The 18,308-nt window shown below is 24.6% G+C and overlaps 14 protein-coding genes across 14 annotated transcripts in view, besides 28 other annotated features; 6 read left to right on the top strand and 8 right to left on the bottom strand.

The window, feature by feature from the left end:
* The first annotated feature begins 95 nt into the window (after positions 1-95).
* Positions 96-148: a sequence feature (AT_rich).
* Positions 149-187: 39 nt separating this feature from the next.
* Positions 188-230: a sequence feature (AT_rich).
* Positions 231-238: 8 nt separating this feature from the next.
* Positions 239-910, bottom strand: EDI_346170 (uncharacterized protein; the record flags this gene model as incomplete). Its single annotated transcript, XM_001733854.1, has 1 exon — positions 239-910. One exon carries the CDS (start codon positions 908-910, stop codon positions 239-241), a length of 672 nt encoding a protein of 223 aa, XP_001733906.1.
* Positions 911-1,016: 106 nt separating this feature from the next.
* Positions 1,017-1,064: a microsatellite.
* Positions 1,065-1,220: 156 nt separating this feature from the next.
* Positions 1,221-1,290: a sequence feature (AT_rich).
* An 81-nt stretch (positions 1,291-1,371) lies between these two features.
* On the top strand, positions 1,372-2,633 carry EDI_346160 (uncharacterized protein; the record flags this gene model as incomplete). The annotated part of the gene is made up of 2 exons (XM_001733853.1): positions 1,372-1,535; positions 1,628-2,633. The coding sequence occupies 2 exons, from the start codon at positions 1,372-1,374 to the stop codon at positions 2,631-2,633; spliced, it is 1,170 nt and encodes a 389-aa protein (XP_001733905.1).
* Positions 1,523-1,606: a sequence feature (AT_rich).
* A 56-nt stretch (positions 2,634-2,689) lies between the features above and the next one.
* Positions 2,690-2,735: a microsatellite.
* Positions 2,736-2,764: 29 nt separating this feature from the next.
* Positions 2,765-3,256, top strand: EDI_346150 (AP-3 complex subunit sigma-2, putative; the record flags this gene model as incomplete). The annotated part of the gene is made up of 1 exon (XM_001733852.1): positions 2,765-3,256. The coding sequence occupies one exon, from the start codon at positions 2,765-2,767 to the stop codon at positions 3,254-3,256; it is 492 nt and encodes a 163-aa protein (XP_001733904.1).
* Positions 2,776-2,796: a sequence feature (AT_rich).
* Positions 3,252-3,411: a sequence feature (AT_rich).
* Positions 3,387-4,895, bottom strand: EDI_346140 (uncharacterized protein; the record flags this gene model as incomplete). The annotated part of the gene is made up of 1 exon (XM_001733851.1): positions 3,387-4,895. The coding sequence occupies one exon, from the start codon at positions 4,893-4,895 to the stop codon at positions 3,387-3,389; it is 1,509 nt and encodes a 502-aa protein (XP_001733903.1).
* Positions 4,234-4,272: a microsatellite.
* Positions 4,896-4,964: 69 nt separating the features above from the next.
* Positions 4,965-4,998: a microsatellite.
* Positions 4,999-5,002: 4 nt separating this feature from the next.
* Positions 5,003-5,093: a sequence feature (AT_rich).
* A 6-nt stretch (positions 5,094-5,099) lies between these two features.
* On the top strand, positions 5,100-6,310 carry EDI_346130 (DNA primase small subunit, putative; the record flags this gene model as incomplete). The annotated part of the gene is made up of 2 exons (XM_001733850.1): positions 5,100-5,879; positions 5,948-6,310. The coding sequence occupies 2 exons, from the start codon at positions 5,100-5,102 to the stop codon at positions 6,308-6,310; spliced, it is 1,143 nt and encodes a 380-aa protein (XP_001733902.1).
* Positions 5,899-5,946: a sequence feature (AT_rich).
* Positions 6,311-6,330: 20 nt separating the features above from the next.
* Positions 6,331-6,354: a sequence feature (AT_rich).
* A 108-nt stretch (positions 6,355-6,462) lies between these two features.
* Positions 6,463-6,529: a sequence feature (AT_rich).
* Positions 6,530-6,625: 96 nt separating this feature from the next.
* EDI_346120 (uncharacterized protein) lies at positions 6,626-7,414 on the bottom strand (the record flags this gene model as incomplete). The annotated part of the gene is made up of 1 exon (XM_001733849.1): positions 6,626-7,414. One exon carries the CDS (start codon positions 7,412-7,414, stop codon positions 6,626-6,628), a length of 789 nt encoding a protein of 262 aa, XP_001733901.1.
* Positions 7,415-7,541: 127 nt separating this feature from the next.
* Positions 7,542-7,580: a sequence feature (AT_rich).
* Positions 7,581-7,675: 95 nt separating this feature from the next.
* Positions 7,676-7,713: a sequence feature (AT_rich).
* Positions 7,714-8,976: 1,263 nt separating this feature from the next.
* Positions 8,977-9,051: a sequence feature (AT_rich).
* Positions 9,052-9,073: 22 nt separating this feature from the next.
* EDI_346110 (uncharacterized protein) lies at positions 9,074-10,762 on the top strand (the record flags this gene model as incomplete). The annotated part of the gene is made up of 1 exon (XM_001733848.1): positions 9,074-10,762. The coding sequence occupies one exon, from the start codon at positions 9,074-9,076 to the stop codon at positions 10,760-10,762; it is 1,689 nt and encodes a 562-aa protein (XP_001733900.1).
* Positions 9,534-9,595: a microsatellite.
* Positions 9,889-9,910: a sequence feature (AT_rich).
* A 77-nt stretch (positions 10,763-10,839) lies between the features above and the next one.
* On the top strand, positions 10,840-11,775 carry EDI_346100 (phosphatidylinositol-specific phospholipase C X domain-containing protein, putative; the record flags this gene model as incomplete). Its single annotated transcript, XM_001733847.1, has 1 exon — positions 10,840-11,775. One exon carries the CDS (start codon positions 10,840-10,842, stop codon positions 11,773-11,775), a length of 936 nt encoding a protein of 311 aa, XP_001733899.1.
* Positions 11,776-11,824: 49 nt separating this feature from the next.
* EDI_346090 (uncharacterized protein) lies at positions 11,825-12,916 on the bottom strand (the record flags this gene model as incomplete). Its single annotated transcript, XM_001733846.1, has 1 exon — positions 11,825-12,916. The coding sequence occupies one exon, from the start codon at positions 12,914-12,916 to the stop codon at positions 11,825-11,827; it is 1,092 nt and encodes a 363-aa protein (XP_001733898.1).
* A 140-nt stretch (positions 12,917-13,056) lies between these two features.
* Positions 13,057-13,122: a sequence feature (AT_rich).
* Positions 13,123-13,143: 21 nt separating this feature from the next.
* On the top strand, positions 13,144-13,734 carry EDI_346080 (uncharacterized protein; the record flags this gene model as incomplete). The annotated part of the gene is made up of 1 exon (XM_001733845.1): positions 13,144-13,734. The coding sequence occupies one exon, from the start codon at positions 13,144-13,146 to the stop codon at positions 13,732-13,734; it is 591 nt and encodes a 196-aa protein (XP_001733897.1).
* An 8-nt stretch (positions 13,735-13,742) lies between these two features.
* Positions 13,743-13,770: a sequence feature (AT_rich).
* Positions 13,768-15,186, bottom strand: EDI_346070 (O-acyltransferase (membrane bound) domain containing protein, putative; the record flags this gene model as incomplete). Its single annotated transcript, XM_001733844.1, has 1 exon — positions 13,768-15,186. One exon carries the CDS (start codon positions 15,184-15,186, stop codon positions 13,768-13,770), a length of 1,419 nt encoding a protein of 472 aa, XP_001733896.1.
* Positions 14,019-14,041: a sequence feature (AT_rich).
* A 17-nt stretch (positions 15,187-15,203) lies between the features above and the next one.
* Positions 15,204-15,328: a sequence feature (AT_rich).
* A 40-nt stretch (positions 15,329-15,368) lies between these two features.
* On the bottom strand, positions 15,369-16,520 carry EDI_346060 (uncharacterized protein; the record flags this gene model as incomplete). The annotated part of the gene is made up of 1 exon (XM_001733843.1): positions 15,369-16,520. One exon carries the CDS (start codon positions 16,518-16,520, stop codon positions 15,369-15,371), a length of 1,152 nt encoding a protein of 383 aa, XP_001733895.1.
* A 201-nt stretch (positions 16,521-16,721) lies between these two features.
* Positions 16,722-16,775: a sequence feature (AT_rich).
* A 21-nt stretch (positions 16,776-16,796) lies between these two features.
* Positions 16,797-17,207, bottom strand: EDI_346050 (arp2/3 complex 16 kD subunit, putative; the record flags this gene model as incomplete). The annotated part of the gene is made up of 1 exon (XM_001733842.1): positions 16,797-17,207. One exon carries the CDS (start codon positions 17,205-17,207, stop codon positions 16,797-16,799), a length of 411 nt encoding a protein of 136 aa, XP_001733894.1.
* A 51-nt stretch (positions 17,208-17,258) lies between these two features.
* Positions 17,259-17,441: a microsatellite.
* A 106-nt stretch (positions 17,442-17,547) lies between these two features.
* Positions 17,548-17,740: a sequence feature (AT_rich).
* Positions 17,741-17,775: a microsatellite.
* Positions 17,776-17,827: 52 nt separating this feature from the next.
* The window catches only part of EDI_345940 (alpha-actinin, putative), a gene marked incomplete at both ends in the record, with an annotated part of 1,326 nt that continues 845 nt past the window's right edge, over positions 17,828-18,308 (bottom strand). Inside the window, one exon of the mRNA XM_001733177.1 lies at positions 17,828-18,308. This exon is cut by the window's right edge and continues 845 nt beyond it. Coding sequence (XP_001733229.1) covers positions 17,828-18,308 — 481 coding nt within the window.
* Positions 18,177-18,304: a microsatellite.

Below are 18,308 nucleotides of genomic sequence, written 5' to 3'. Positions count from 1 at the left end.
TTTTGATAACGCCATGATTTAAAAATAGTTTTCCTGAGCTTGGCGAACTCATTAGACAATTAGTTCTTTTCTTTTTCAGTTCATGAAAATACATGTTATTTATAACAATTTTATATATAATTAAATAAACATGTTTTATTTAAAAAAAGAGAAACACTGAAATCCTCTTAATAAAATTTTCCTTCTGTTTATTATTTTTAACTTAAACCATTTAAAATATAATTTAAAAAGAAGATAATTACAATAAAAACACTTCATGTGAAGTACTTTCTGATATATTCATCCATTTATTCTCTTCTTCAGTATTGATGATGAATAATGAATTAATATATTGATCATCATTTCTTAGTATAATTGTTTTACCTGTTCCTGTGATGAGTCCTTTAATGTATTGATTGATTAAACTTCCAATTTCTTGGATTCTTTCTTCTTTCATTTTCCATTCTTCTCCAATTCCAATTTCTTTGATTTTGATCATTTGGATTGTTTTCTTTGCACTTTTGATTGATCTCTTTGTGATTTTATATCCAATGTTTTCTACCATTTGAACCATTGTGTTGAATGTTATTGCTGATTTGTTTATATCCCTTCTTCGTTTTGTGTTTTTGATGACTCTTTTCTTTGTCTTCTCATCCATCTCTCCTTTCTCTTTCATCTCTTCTTCATAGCCAAGTTCACATGATACATTGATTGTTATTCCAAACTTCATTGCAATTGAATTAAAATAGATTTCGTTGATGCTGAATAGTTGAAGTGATTTTATAGCAAAACGACTTGGTGCATTAATTTCAATGGAGTATCCATTAATAATAAGTAATCCAATGATTACACCTTGTTGGATTGCTTCGTATGTTTTTGATTCTCGTTTGAGAAGTGTCAATTCATTTGGACGCTCTGAAGAAAATTCCATTTAATGTAAGAGATCAAACAGACAACCTATTAGTCATGACAACAAATAATCAAACTCAACATATCAATAAATTAAGAAACTACAATTTGGCTGATTAATTGTCTGTTTTTTATTTTTTATTTTTTTTCTTATTTTTAATAATTTCTCTTTTTATGATATTTATAAGTTCATATAACAAAAAAGAATTAACAAATCAAAAAAGACTAACTTAAAGATTCCGTATATTGTGAAATGATTATATACTGATTTAACAATTGAACAATTCAGAGGAAATGAAAATAGCACTATACAATAATTAAGTTATTTTGAGAAATATATAAAAAATTTAAGAATAAATTTAAAAAAAGAACTTAAAAAAATAAATCAAAATTAGTTTTTTAGATTTTGTTTTTTGTTTGAGGTATGAAAAAGAAAAGAAAAAACTTAAAAGGAAAGAACTTGAATAACAATTATTATAAAAAATGTCAAGTAGTAATGATTTAAGTAATGTACTTAATAAAAACCAATCAACATTATTTAAAGAGATAAAGGGATTAACATTCTCACCAAAGACATATGAAAAATATAATGAACTTTTAGAACAATACACAATTTCTGGTTATCCATCAAGTCATTTATTAATATTGTTTGTTTATTTTTCAATAACTCAATATAACTAAAAATTTATTTTCATTATATTAATAAAAATATATTAATGATTGATTATTGATGTTATAGAAAGGAACAAACAAGAACATTAAATGATAAGAATTTAACAAAAATGATTTCATCATTAAAAAATTATTATGAAAATATATCTCCTTCAATGAAAAAATCACTTGAACCTATTTTTCTTGAAACACTTCAAAGTATTGAACGATTTTGTCAAAGACAATGTTCATTATTAGATAAATTAACAGATTTAGTATGTTTTTTGTTAAATAAAGTGCCATGTGGAGTATTATCACCATATCATGCATTATTAGCACATATTCTTTTTGCAAAAAAAGAATATGAACATGGTCAAGTATTATATTTAACAAAATATCATAAAGTTCAACAACCAATGAATTCTTTCACTCTTCAATTATTCTTATATTATTCAGGATGTATTGCTTTGTATAACCATGATCTTCAATCAGCTTATTTCCTTTTTGATCAATGTATTACAACACCATCAAAAGAGATAACTCCACAATGTATTGCAGCATGGAAAAAAGAGTCATTACTTTCTCTTATACTAAACTATAGTCCATATCCTATTTCAAGACAGTTAAATTACTTTACTAATTTATATAGACCAGTACTTGCTTATAAAGAAATTCAAGAAAATTTCATTAATGGACCAGAAAAAGTTAAATTTCTTATTGAAACATTTTCTTTAGTACTTAAACAAGATGGTAATTTAGGATTAGCTAAACAAATTCTTGTTTCATATATTTATTTAGGAATTAATAAGGTTTCTAAAGCATTTAATTCAATTATGATTGAAACATTAGCAAAAAGAATTCATTATGAAAAAAATCAATTAAAAGTACAATTGAATAAATTAATACAAAAAGGATTAATCAAAGCACAATTTGATGGTGATATTATAATATTTGAAGAAGTAAAAGTTAAAGATCAAGAACTTGTTGGATTACTTTTCCAATTAAAAGAATGTGAACAAATTTATGAAGAAATGAAACATCATTTAACAATTAGAGAAGAAGAAAAAGGGAATTTGAAAGAACCAATTAATTAAAATCAATGATAATTTCATAATTTTTTTAAACCAGAAATTTTATTTTCATTTAAATAAAAAGAAAAAAAAAAAAGAGAAAGAGAAAAGTTGAGAAGAAAAGAACTTAGAAAAATAGAAATAAAATATAAAAGATGATTAAAGCATTTATTATTATTAATAATATGGGAAAAATTCGATTAATTCGTTTTTATAATCATATAAAAGAAGAAGAACAACAAAAAATTGTTAGAGATTTATATGCACTTTTATGTAAAAGAACTGGAAAATCATGTAATATTATTTCTGTACCACAATCTATTTGGGGAGAAAAAGGAATTACTGCAGTAAGTAGAACATATGCTACTCTTAGTTTTATTTGTGTATTTGATGATAATGAAAATGAATTATTTATTCATTCATTAATTCAAAATATTGTTGAAGTTCTTGATAAATGTTTTGAGAATGTTTGTGAATTAGATTTAGTTTTTCATTCAGATAGAGTACATTATGTATTAAATGAATTTATTCAAGCTGGATTAATATTAAATAATGATACTGATTCTATTATTCGAGTATTAACTGAACAAGCACAATTAGAAAAAACAGATACACCTGCAATTAAACAAACTGCAATTAACGTTTAATTAACATTTTGTTATAAATTAAAATAAATTATTTTATTTATAATTAATTTTCTATAATATTTAAAAAATAATATTTATTTAAAATAAAAGAAAACAATCAAATTATTATAAAATTGGTAAATATTTTTCTTTATTCTATTAATTTTCTTTTTAAACGAGAAAAAAGAACATCTATTTGTTTAGGAGTTAACCAATTATCTCGACAAAACTGATGATATTCATTTGGATTATCAATAAATTTTTGAGCATAACCATCATTAAGAATTTGTTCACATAAATCTATAACTTGTTGTACATCTTTTTTATCCATTTTTCTAATTATAAAAATATCAAATAATTGCCAACTAATTTCTGAAATAAATAATGATACAACTCCTACTATTGCACATCCAAACATTGGAATTCTATAATCATTTAATGAATCTGAAATTGGTCCAACTATAAGAGGTAAAGAAAAAGCTACCATATTATATGTTAAAGATTCTTGAAGACCAACATATATAGATGAAATATTTGATGTTAACATTGAAAGACGAGAAGTTGTAATTAAAACATTTTGGAAAGAATATGCACCACATAATCCTAAAAAAACTGCACTTAATAATTGAGCAATCCAATGAGAAACTACTCCACAAATAAAATGATTAATAATTGATACTATCATAAAAAAATACATTAATCCTCTATTAAAATACATAAATTTAAATTGTGCTACAGTAAGAATTCCTATTGTATACATAAAATAAATTGTACAAAAGAAAACTCCAATAAAAATATCATATCTATCATCATCATCTTTCATAGTAGGGAAATATCCATCTTTAGTATCAAAAATTCTATTAAAATATTGTGATCCATATGTTAATAAATTTCCATAACAAGTAATACAACATACAAATGATGGAATAAGAAATTGCATAGTTCTCTTTTTAAGTTTTGCTCGTTCATTTTTTCCCATTTTCCAAATAATTGGTTCTTTCTTTTTCTTTTCTTCTTCTTTTTTTAATTCTTCTTCTGTCATTTCTTCAGTATTTTTAACTTTATTATATGATAAATCTTTCCCACAAACTATACTTCCTTCCCAACATGGATAAATAATAAATACAATAACTAATGCAGCTACTGATATAGATAATGCTTGTGATATTCCTAATTTTGTAAATAAAAATGCTCCACATAAATATCCAAGTGATTGTCCAAATGTCCACATTCCACTAAATACACCTAACCAAAATTCTGCATCTCCTGCTGTACTTTCTCTTGAAATTGATGTTTGAATTGGAATCCAAAATAAAACATATGAAAATGCATACATAATACCCATAATCCATAATATCCATAAATTATCATTAATAAACATTAATAAAATACATGCTGCAATATAAATTAATACACCAATTCTTGCAAGTAACCATCCTGGAAGAAAATTATTAATAAATCCACATACCCATGATAGAAGAAAACAACATCCAAAATTAATTGCATTAATAATTGCTAAATCCCAATTACTTGCATCTTGTTTTGTTGCAACTAATGGTACAACAAGCCAAAATAAAAATGCTGCATAATTATATAATAATGAACATGCACAATATCTCCAAAAATTACTTAATATATATTTAAACAGAATAAAGACCATTTAATATATCTTTTTCTATTTATATTTCTTAGAGATCAAAAATTTATCATATTTATCTTTTTTAAACCCTTTATTTTTTTTATTTTTTTCTTTTTTTTTTTTTAAAGTTATTTTTATTATTTATGTTATTTATTTTAAAATTAAATTTTTTTTTTTTTTGTTTTTTGTTTAATAAAAAAAATATAGAAAAAAAAAATACTTTTGATGGACATTGAAGATTCAACATTAAAACAAAGAAAGGAATATTATGATAAATCATTTCCTGTTGAAACATTTTATAAATGGATAACAAGAAATAAAAAATATTCTGATACAAGAGAATTATCATTTACTATGTCTGATGAAAGTTATATTCGATATCAACATTTTAAAAGTAATGAAGAATTAAAGAGAAAATTAAAAGAGAAAGTACCAATTAAATTTGATATTGGTGCAGTTTTTGATAAATTATTAATTGGAGTAACTAATACACCTTTATTAAGAGAATTTATTATTGATATTGATATGGATGAATATAATGATGTAAGATATTGTTGTCAAGGAACAAATATTTGTAAAAAATGTTGGACATTATTAGTTGCTGCTGTTCAAGTATTAAATTATATTCTTCATGAACAATTTGGATTTAATCATATTTTAAATGTATTTAGTGGAAGAAGAGGAATTCATATTTGGGTATGTGATGATATTGCAATGGAAATGACAGATACATTAAGAATGAATATTGTTCAATATTTAAATCTTTTTGAAGCAAAACATACAAATTCACAAAATGAATCATATATAGTAATTCCTGGACGTCATTCATTATTTGATGATTCATATCAAATTTTAGAACCTTTATTTAATAAATATCTTCAAGATGAACAAATTTTTGAATGTTCTGAAAGACGTTCTCGTTTTATTAGACTTATTCCAACTTCAAAACAATCTCAATGTGATGAAAAAGAAGATTTAACATGGGATTATGTAAAAAAAATTCTTGTTTGTTAGTTTACTTCTCTATTTTTTTATTTTCTTTGTTATAATATTATAATATTTACTTAATTTAGAGTGATGATCCTAAAGCATTACAAAGAATTGTTTTTACTTATCTTTATCCTAGACTTGATATTAATGTTTCTATGAAAAGAAATCATTTACTTAAAGCTCCTTTTTGTATTCATCCTGCTACTGGAAATGTTTGTGTTCCAATACCATTTAATAAAATAATAGATTTTGATGTTACAAGAGTCCCTACATTAATTTCTGTTCAAGAAGAACGAGAAAATAAAACTGAAATAATTCAAAATAATAGAATGGAAGAAGAAGATTCTTATAATAATAGTGATAATGAAAATGATCAAAAACCAAAGTATTCATATAAAGAATTTGTACAATTCTTTGATTCATTTGTGAATGATCTAATACAGTAATTTTTTGGTTGTTTTTGAAGTATATTTTTATTTTTAATATAATTGTTCATGAATAGAGTATTTCTTATTTTTTTTTATTAGATATTGTTCTTAAACTATTTCTTTATTTCTATTAATGAAATTAACACAATGAAATTCTATATCAAGAAAAGATAAATAAAATAAAAGAGAATTTAATAAAGTATTTTTAACTAGATAAAATTATAATTGAAAAAAAAAGGATTGTTTCATCTCAAATTGATACTTAATATTTAATAAAGTAATTGGTTAATTAAATAAAAGAAGAAATGATAAAGTAAACACAATCTATATATTTTAAAAATCGATCAATGGTGAATATAAATTTGTTGGAGAAACAACAATTGGTTGATCAAGAACTTCACAATAATGTTGAACAAGTGCTTCATATCTATTTCTAAACCACATCTCACTTGTCCAAATAGAAATTGGTTTAAGATCTTTTCTTTTTATTAATGTTCCTCCAAAAGATCTAAAACTTTTATATGGATAATCAGGAATAAATCCAGCTAATTTTGTAAATACTTTGTTTTTTATTCTTTCTTTTTTAGTCATATAGACTTGGTATGCACATGCATTAGGAATTTTATCTTCTGATGCTGTAAGAAAATTATATAATTTATTTGCAAATTCATCATCTAATTTAACTCCAATTGGTGGAATGAAAATTAAATCAGCTTGATCATAATCACCTGATCTTTTACCCATATCATGATAAATTTCAGATATACAAATGTCTTCTTTGTATTGATCAAATGGATATTCTTTTTCTGTTTCATGACGATAATCAATATCAAAATTACCAAGATAAAATCCTTTTCTTGGCCACATTGCTTTAACATTCTCAGCAGAATATTGTGATATGATAAATTCAATATTTGGATGATGAGGTGTACCAATAACTTTTACACCTTCAGGTGAAACTATTGCAATACGATATCGTTTAGATGAATATGATTTTGGAATGACTTCTGCATTAGCCCAAAAACTTTCATCCTCTTCATCAATTAGTTCTTCTTTTTTGTTAGTTAAAATTGGACCACCTTCATGAACTTTAAAATCTAATGTCTTAACAGGATAGTACATGAATAATTGAATGATAAAAATAAAAAAGAATAAAGTCATTATAAAAACAATGATTTTAACTATTTGCATAGATAGACAATGATAAATAAAAGATTAAAAATTGAACTTAAAAAAGATAATGACGAAGAATTTAATATAGTTAATGAAATTATTTTTAATTTATTAAGTCTTTTCAAATGAAATTATCATAAGATATTATTTTTTTTCATTACTAGAAGAAGGAACACTTTTATATAAAAAGACATTAAATAATTATTGACCAATAATAAATCAATTAAATTCTATAATTTAATTAAAAACCTCCTCTTAAAGCAAGAAGAAGATTAATTTGAGTTCCTGGTTGAATGTTAAGTTCTTGAAGTGTTTTATCATCACCAAGTTGTCTTCCACCAAAGACAAGTCTTTGTTGTTCAGGAGTGATACCTTCAATTTCTTCTAATTTAGCTTTAAGGTCTGAGATTTTATCTGTTGGTTCAAGATCAATAGAGAGAATTCTTCCATTAAGAAGTTTAATGTTGATTAACATTAGTTATACAATTTTATCATTTTTGAGTTTTTTATCTTTAAAAACGTGGTATAACGTCACCACTCTTCCATTAATTCATAACTCATTTCCTCATTATTATTCTTCTTAGGCAAATACCAAAAAACAATATTACTATATTCTACTCTATGTCTCTTGATATTTAAAGGACTATTACTAACTTCTTTTCTTTATGAATTTATTCTGAGAATAACAAAAAAATAATTTCTTTTAATGTGTCATAATTTAGAATAACTTCAAATAAATACATTCTGTTAATTAATGACTTTATAAGATATCAATTTTCATTGCTTTGCAAGTATAGCATTAATTCACTAGGAATTTCATTGATAAGTCTTTGTCAATGTGTTGTATTATTAAACGAGCTTGAGAAAATACAACTAATTCTCTTTGTATAAATCTACATTAGCGTCCACTCTTCAAACAATAACAAACTCATGAATTAATCATAGTTAGAATTGTCTCAAATAATTTATAACATTTTTAGGATTAGATAAAACAAAAGAATAGTTGTCAACTAGATTAAATTGTTTATTCAATTTAAAGATCATACTTACCTAATGAATGATAAATAATATTCTTTGATAACTAGAATTGAAAATATCTTACTAATTCTTCTTTCAAATAACCAAAGTTGTTTGTATATCTATTAAAAAAAAAAGAGGTATATGTTTCTTCTTGTTTGAACAATAAATAATTTGTATTATTCTAGTTATTGTTTAATCAAGTCTAAGTTTTTCTTATTACTCATAAACTAATTTATTTTTTACTCTTCTTTCAGAAGCTCATTCTTCAATTTTGTATGGTATTTTTCTATTGTGAATATTTGTTTCATTAAGTAATTATATTTCTTTATTTACTGAGTGACATACTATTGTTTCTGTGTTTTGATATGTGAATTTCATTGATGATATTATGAGAATAAAAAAGGTATAAAGTGATACAGAGAATGTGCCTAATTAAATTCAGATAAGTTGTTAGATGTGAGTCACAATTACTTGGAATAAACTTTTAAGAGTTAATAAAAATTATAGGATATAGTATATTTAAATAATAAAATAAGTTATAATTAAATTAAATAAAATTTTTAAAAGAAAGTTCAAAAGAAAGGTAGAATGTTATCGTTCTTTAAGAAAGAAACCAAGACACTTTGTGATTATTCCTATGAATATAGTTTTATTACTTATGGAGATTCAACTGAAATAAATAAACAACAAACAGGAGCAAATGACTCAGGAAATGTTGATTCATTTTGTTATTTTTCATTTAATAAAGAAAAGTATTTTCTAGTTGGGGATCATTCAGGAAGGATTATTTTATTTAATTATATGACTGGTGTTGAAATTAAATCAATTACTATGAAATCACGAGCTACTGGAATGCTTAGAGTTAAAAAGTTCTTATTGTTTTTGAGAGAGTTAATTGAGGAAAAACAAAATAATATTGAACGTATAGCAAAAGAGAAATTAAGTTATGGAATTGTTTCATTTAAAGAGAAAGGAGGAATGACTAATGCATCTCCTATTATCAAAGATAATACTATTATTGATAATTATGATGCTTCAGACAAAAACAAAGAAGAAAAAAGAGAAGAAGAAAATGAAGAAGAAAATAAATTAAAGAAAGAAGTAGAAGAAATAAAACATATATTTACTGAAATACAAAGCAGTATTAAAAATGTTAATAATGAAAATGAAAAAGAAATATTAGAATTATCAGAAAAATATATTTGTGAACTTAAAGAGAAATATCAAATTAATTGTGAAAATGAAATGATTTCAAAAGGAACTATTGGAGATATTCAATTTTTTAATGGAATAATTGTTATTGCATTTAAAAAAGAAATTTATAGAATCTCTTTAACTAATTTTATTCAATTAAAAGATAATGAACTTTTAATTGAAGAAGGAACACATACAAACCATGACGGTATTATTAAAAAAATTTATATTCTTAATGACATTATTATTACTATTGCCAATGATAAAAAAATAGCATTCTGGAATACTACTAATAATATCCCATTATATATAATGGAAAGAGAATCTGATGATTATTATAAAACATCACTTCTAACTGAAGATGGAATATTATTTATCAGTAGAACAAATGATATTTATGTGTATCAAATTAACACTGAACAACCATCTTCTTCAAAATTTATTAAAAAGTTAGAAAAAGAAGGAAGTTCACCCCATATAGATGATGTAGATCTTATTGAAATGGCTAATAATAAGTTAATTACTGTATCTTGTGATGGAATTGTTGCTATTTGGGAACCTTCTCATTTTAATTTACTTCAAGTTATGGGATTACAAGTTCAATCTACAGAACAAAAGAAACCTTTATTTAATATTAATTCCTTGTTATCATTCTCAAAGGATAATACTGTGACATACTATTTTGCTTATGGTGGATGGATTGTTCAAATGGAAGAAAAGAATGACCAACTCATTGATGTATCACCTAAAAGAATAGACAACGTCTTTGCTTTGCCTTATGGAAGATATAACGTTGATGTCACTCAACTAATCAATGTTACTGGTTCTACTATTTTAGCTATTACAGCAGAAAGTGGCACAATTTATATTCTTGAAAATGTTAAAGAAAAAAAACATGATGTTCTTAAATTCGTAGAAACCAGAAAATTAAATAGTAAAATCACTGCTGTTCATATGCTTGATGATGAAGATGGCTCATTTATTATAACAACTAACGACGGAACAGTATTAATGTTGAAAGACTCTATGAAGGAAATGAAAAGAAGACAAGCATTATTTATGAATGAAATGCAAGGATTCTAAATCATGTTCTTAGTTCTTTTATTTAGTTTTTTTTTTAACATAAAAAGAAACTAAAAACTAGAAAAATAATAGTATAAATGTCACGTTTAAATGATAAATCTGATTGGATGGGTGAATCAAATGTATTAAATCTTACAATTAAGGAGATTTGTTTGGCTGGTTCTCATAACTGTTTTAGTTATAATACTAAAACCCAAATCAAAGCAGCAGAACCTTATGACTCATTTCCCATTATAATGAATGGATTTGTTAAGGACTGGTCAGAGACACAAACACTCACTATCCTCCAACAATTACAAGAAGGGGTTCGATATTTTGATTTAAGAATTCAAAAATTTAAAGATGATATTTATACTGTACATGGTTTGTACTGTGATTTATTTGTTGTAATATTAACACAACTGAGTGAATTTATTTGGTACCACAAGAAAGAAGTCATAATTCTTGATATTAATCATATCTATAATATGAACAAAGAGGATAATGAAAAAATTTTAGAAATAATAAGTTGTTTATTCAATGGAATTAGTGTAGAATGTAATCCAGATAATCTTAACATTCCGCTTGAAGTTTTAGTTACTAATAATAAACGAGTTTTTATATTTTACGATTATCCAAAAGAAGTTAAAGGATTTCCATATATCTGGAATCAAGATTTCATTCATTCCTATTGGCCAGACAGACCAACATTCCAAGAGGTTAGTCAAAGAATTTTAATAGATGGAATAAATTGGATTAATAAGAGAAGAACTGGAATTACCATTCTTCAAATCATACTAACCCCTACTAACAAAAGTATTAAATCATGTTATTTGTCTATTTCTCATTCAAAATCATTGAAAGGGGTTTCATATAAAGTTAAAGAAAACTTTTTTCAATTTCTTCATTGTAAAGAACTCGAATCATTTCCAATTAATGTTTTATTACTAGATTTTATACAGATTAATGATCCATTTATACAATTATGTATTGAACGATCAATTAAAGCATCTGATGAGAAAAGAGGACATTAATAGAATCTCATTCCTTAGTTAATTCACGTAGAAACAATTAAGTATTAATTCAAAACCATTCTATCACAAATAGTTTATCAACACAAAAACAGTCTGGATAACAGCATCCAGTAAATAATTCTTTTCCAACTATTGATGGTATTACATAATATTGTTCAATATTTCTAAAAATATATGATTCGTTTGGTGATTGAGAAATAATGAATGCATCTTCTACCCCAAATAATTGATTTGAATCTTTAGGATATAATATTAATTTTCCTGGAATGGTTTCTTTTTGTGTAATTTTAATTGGCATTGTGTGATGTGGGTTGTTCAATGAAAAGATAAAAAATCCATTATCACTCAATCCATGAGTCTCTTCTTGATTATTGATTATTGGTATTTTTAGTTTATTGAAACAACCAAAAACCCAATTGTTATTAGTTACAATAATTATAGAAGTATTTGATTTACCTTCAACTTTTTGGTTAAATACATCTGTTACTAAGTGATCAATACAACTATCGAAAATGATTTTGTATTTAGATAACCCAATCCATTGTTTCAATTTTTTGAAATGTCTTCCTTTTATAACTAACTGTTTCTTTATATATTTTTCAATACTATCTTCCATAAACAAACCACTTCTTTCGCTTGTAATTTCACTATCAGATTCACAACGAGAAGAATCTTCATTTATTTCACTTTTTTTCTTTCTTCTATTTAAAGGATGAAATTTTTGATGTTCTGATAAAATAAATTCTTGTTTAAAAGCCATAGGATGCTCAATACTTTCTTTTTCCTCGATTTTGTTTAGTTCTACTTCTCCGATAAGGTTAATTGTTCCTTGGTTGATCATATTTACAATAAAATATTCTTTTGGTCCTGGAGAATATAATGGTAATGGTGTGTTAGATAAATATGGACTTGAAAACTCAGTAACATTTGACGGATATTGCTTTCTCAAAAAAGATCCACTTGAACTATCATCTCTTTTATCGAGTGAAAATACCCCATAAGAACTATCGTCTGAAATACCAATTTCTTTTTTTCTAATATTTGAATAAAAGACACTTGATGATTGTTCTTTCTTTTCTACAGATGGTAAAACTTCAAAAAAAGCATCATCAGAAGTTTCAATAACCTCTTTTTTATTCATCTATCATTGCCTCATGTCTAATTGTTTTTAAATTACTTGCCCTTCACTAAAACAACTCATAGTGGAATGTTGTCTTTTCATCTTAACATATAAAATTATGTTTTTTTTTTTTCTTGATTGTTTGGAACTTTGCAATACACTAAAAATAATATATTAATTTTTATTATACTTTTTTAATTCTTAAAAATTAATGAAAAATAAAAAATGAAGTTGAACTATTAGATACAATGAATTCTGTTCTTCTTAAGACATCAAATTTTGTGAGTGGATATGGAACACGAGATGCCTTTTTTAGAACTATACAGTGTGCTGCAAAATTAGTTGCATTATTAACTTCACAAGATAACGTTACTAAAAAGAAAGTATTAATGAGAATAGTAACATTATTAGGAACGTCAAGAAAATATTTTGCTATTGGTAATGTTTTAAAAGAAATGAACAATTTTAAAATAACCTTAGATTCATCTTATGAAAATCCAGAGTTCTTTCTCAAAATATTAAAATCAGGAGGGATGCTTGGTTTTTTTGCAATGGACAATTTAAATGCTATTACATCTTTAACTAATAACACTGTCATTCCCTATACTAGTGCAATTGGTAATTTATCATTCCTTGTTGCTGTATTATCATCAATAGGTCTTGAATATATTAAAGAAGAACAAGACGAACCATTAAAAAGATATATTAGATATGTAAAAATTACAACAGAACTTATTATTGCCTTGAATGGTTTAGGATTAGTTAATTTACCAGAAGAACTTTCTACATTAGCTGGGTTAGTATCTGCAGGATTATGTTGTATTGAATCATTGCAATAAAATAAGTCTATTTAATTAAAAAGAAATAATTAATTACTCTTTTTTATTCTTTTCTTCTTTTGGGATTTTAGGAGGTGCAACAGTTAACCAAATAAACAAAATTAATGCAATCAAATGGAAACAGAAGTAAGTCTGTTTAAACATTTCCCATGAAGCCTTAAATGTCATCATAAAGAAAGGACAGAAATTATATTTAATTGACAAATTAGTAAAGATAATTAAGAATACATTCCAAACTGTCATCATTTTCTTATTATTCTTTGTCAAATAAATAATGTATGGAGTTAATTTTTTATAAATTAATTTACTTAATTCAGTATGAAGAGCAAGAGTACCAAATGAAATATAATACCCAGGAAGGAATCCATGCCAGAATGCACTAACAAGATTTGTTATAACAGTTTTAAAGGCATCTAATTTAGTTCCTTCAAGGTTAAGATAAACATAATTACTTAACCAATTCTGTACATATCTATTCCATAAAACAATTGAATTTCTAAATGACGTACTTAAATAAAATACAGGGAAATCAATATTAGTAAATTTATCCCATACCTCTTTACCATTTTTAATAGTTGTAAATCCAAATCCACCAATAACCGACATTGCATCAGCAACATACCATGTACCAATATATTTAGCTAATGCTAATTCACCAGTATACCAAATAGCAAACATTTTAAAGAAAAATCCATGTAATTCAGGTGCTTCTAAGAAATAGTAATCAGCAAGTAATGGCTCAAAAATTGATATTGCCCATACTAACATATAAAAAGCAATTCCTAGTCCTATTCGTTTGTAGAACAAATTCATTGGAATTTTTGGAACATCTCCTTCCATTTTATCTTTTGGATAATCTTTAAATTGTTCTAAAGTAATAAATTTAATATAGTCAATGTATTCTAATGATGGTCCACTAAAGATTCCTGGGAAAAAGAAAGTATATCCAAAGAATTCAAGTAATGACGGATATGTTTTAATCATCATTTGTTTACGATGTTCACATAATTTAGTATTATTTTCATGGGCATCAACAACAGACCATACAAATGTACTAAATTTAATAACATACATCATATGTACTGTTGAAAATGATAAATTATATACCATTCCTGTATGTAGTATTTTATATAAATGAATACAAGCTAAATGAAGAATTAACATAGTCGTTGTTATTATTGCCATAATACGTGTTGGATACGTTTTAGCAATATAATAAATTGGAAGTCCTAAAAAGATAATAGAAAATGTGATTGGTCCAAACACAATTAATGACATAGTTATTCCAATAGACCCATATACCTTATGCTTTAATGATGGATTATTTGGAAGATATCTACAATAATATGTCATTGGTAATGATAGCACAAAAGAAGAAAAGTATTTCAATAAGTATACTGGAACATGGACTATTTGACTTATTGGTTCTAAGATGAAGTCGATAACCGACATATTTAATTTTGTTCTTCTTTTTAAGATTTTTTTTGATTTTTAATTTTCTATTATTTTATTAGAAACTTACTATTACTTTTTAGAAATATTTTATTTAAACTAAAACAAAAAATATTTATTGATAATTTTGTTTTTTTTTAATGTTAAAAGAACAAAAAATTAAGTGAATTAAATAATCAAAGTTATTCTAGATATCTCATTTTGGGATGATTTAATTTATAAATCATTGCTAGAATAAACACAACAAGAACAATAAGAAGATGAACTTTAAAACAGTATTGAGCGCTTTCTTCTTCATAGTTTTCTTCAATTGTTATTAGATAAGGTGATTGGGCTAAAGGTTTTGTTTGATACTTAACATCAATCTGATATTTTCCACAATAAGATGGAGTGTATTTACAAGTATAAGTACCATCTTTATTGTCTGTACATTCACAGGGTATTGCTTGGTTTTTAGGATCTGTGATGTGAATATTAAATTTATGTCCTCCTTCTAATATACAGTCTCCATTTTTATCTTTTGTTTGAATAATAAATTCTACAGTCTTTGTCATTTTGATAGTTTTTATCTCTTCCATTCCTTTACCTGAGATAGAACATTTAGATGGACAAATAGGAAGTATGAAATGAGTATTAAATAATAGTGCTCTAATTCGTTTATTATTAATCCAAATATCAAATGTATAAATTCCTCTTTTGCTGATACCACATTCCAATGTATAAATTCCATGCTCTCCTTTTATAACTCTACCTTTTATTTCTTTATTGTTTGGTGTAAAACAACTTATTGTAGTTGTACACTCACCTTCAAAAGGAGATCCAGATTCTCCAATCATATGAAGTTGACCTATAACTCTTTCTGTTTCAAGCAATCCTCCTTCTTTGATTTTTCCATCTATCCAACATTGGGAAATATCAATAACATCGTTTATATTTAATGAAACTGGAGGAAGAGAACACCCATCAACAGAAACAATAATTAAATGTTCTCCAATCAGTTTTGGAGTAAAAAACACTTTATACTCAAACAACCCATTTTGAATCATTTCAAATTCAACTTTTTCTTTTTTGAAATTTGTAATTTCAACTTCTAATTTTACTGTTTCATCTTGTATCTTAGAAATAATAGAAAATGTATTTTGTTTATTAATAAATCCGTTGTGAACATTTATTATTTGATAGTCATCACATGGGCGCCTCTTTGGTTTAAATTTAACTTCTAAACTTAAGTCATGGTCCAACAAAAGACGTTTGATTTGTTCACTCAATTTATCAACATCCTTGTACTTTGAAAGATAAACGTTAATAAGTTCTTCTTTCTTGGTTTGTGACATTTAATAAAGTGAGATGAATTATTAGATCAATCAATTAACACATTCTAAAATTGGAATGAACGAGAAGACATAAAAATAAACTTTTAAAATATTTCCAAAAAAACAAAACAAATTACATCCTTTTTGAAATTATCTACATCTCTAATCCTATAAAAATATCACTAAAGGTTGTTCAACAAGTATATTTGATGACATCATTTCTTATTTTTATATTTATCATAACAAAAAAATTAAATAAATAACAAAAAATAATATCGAACAAAAAACTGAATGAATTTAAAGTGCTTTTCTTCTTGAAACAGCCCTCATAACACATCCATCTCCTCCAACTTTATAAATAGTATTAAACCATTTGAACATGATTTGTGCTGGTGGAACAAATGTAGCTTCTTTATTTTCTGATGCTCCAAGTCCTTTATAAACATACATCATTAACCAACTTTGTTGTTCTATTGAGAGTGTTGAAACGTAACTTTCTTTTACTTCTTTAACTGATGCTAATACACTTAATATTGCTTCTGCATTTTTTTCTAATATTGGAGTGTCTTTACATCCTAATGGAATAACATCTAACATTTCTTTAAGTCCTTCTTCAATGTTTATTCCTCCTTTTATGACTTGGTCTGCAATTTCTACATGTTTTTCAACTGCTGTGGTGTAATCTACTGCTGGTGCTTCTTCTCCCATTTCTCTAAATTTCCTCTTTTCAAGTTCTCTTTTTAAAGTTTTCAACGTTTCTTCTTTTTCAGTTTTTTCTTAAATCTGTATATTATTTTCTGTTTTATATATCCTTTTATTTCTTTCTTCTTTCTTATTTTCTATTTACTATTATCATTGTTTCAATTCATTTCTCTGTTATTCTTTTATTATTTATGTGTTGTTTTCTTTCTTTTTTGTTTAAATTTTTGATATTCTTTTTTTGATTAAACATTGAAAGATAATATTAAATGAATTGTTGTATGAATATTTTCTTTAGTTTATTTAGTCTTTTTAACATTACTAAATAATGAAATAGTTGTTTTTGATGATTAAAATATCATTTAATTAATAGATATTCAATAAATGATTTATCAAATAAAAGAAATTGAATGAATAAAAGATGATAAAATAGATAAGAAATATTATTAATTATTGATAAATGAATTTTTATTTTATATGAAATAAAAATTAAAAAAAGAAAAATAATATTTATAATAATAATTTTTTTTAATTCAAATATTAAAATAAAAATTAAAATAAAAAAAAAAAAGAAATATTATAACCAAAAAATGATTTAATGTTTAAAAAATTGAATGGTTTTAAGAAAATTATTTCTTAACTGCTGGTTTTTTAACAACTGGTTTCTTCTTTTTTGTTTCTCCTATTCCATTCATTTCATCTAATTTTGTTTTATATAATTTATCCATTTCTTCATTTTCGGTTTGTAACATAGCAAGATATATAGCTACTCTTTCTTGAGGTGTTTTTTCTTCATTGTCTGCTTTTAATTTCATAACAATAGATTCTACATCTCCTACATTACTTTTTCCTTCTAACATTCCTGACCATCTTTGTAAATCTTCTGAATGAAGTTCTAATTGTTTCTTTAATATTCCAAGTGTTCCACTATAATTTTCTGCTTCTTTACAAATATTATTTATACTATCATTATATCCATTCTTTTCTTTTTCTATATCTTCTAAATTTTTTCTTAAATTTTTTGATACTCCATCTAATTCTTCCATTTCTTCTTCTAATTCTGTTACTTCTTCTTCTAATTTTTTATTTGCTTTAGATTGTTCTTCAAAT

Source organism: Entamoeba dispar, genomic scaffold, assembly GCF_000209125.1.
Source record: "Entamoeba dispar SAW760 scf_1105229457827 genomic scaffold, whole genome shotgun sequence".
Classification (NCBI taxonomy): Eukaryota; Evosea; order Mastigamoebida; family Endamoebidae; genus Entamoeba; species Entamoeba dispar.
This window is presented reverse-complemented; position numbering and strand designations above follow the sequence as displayed.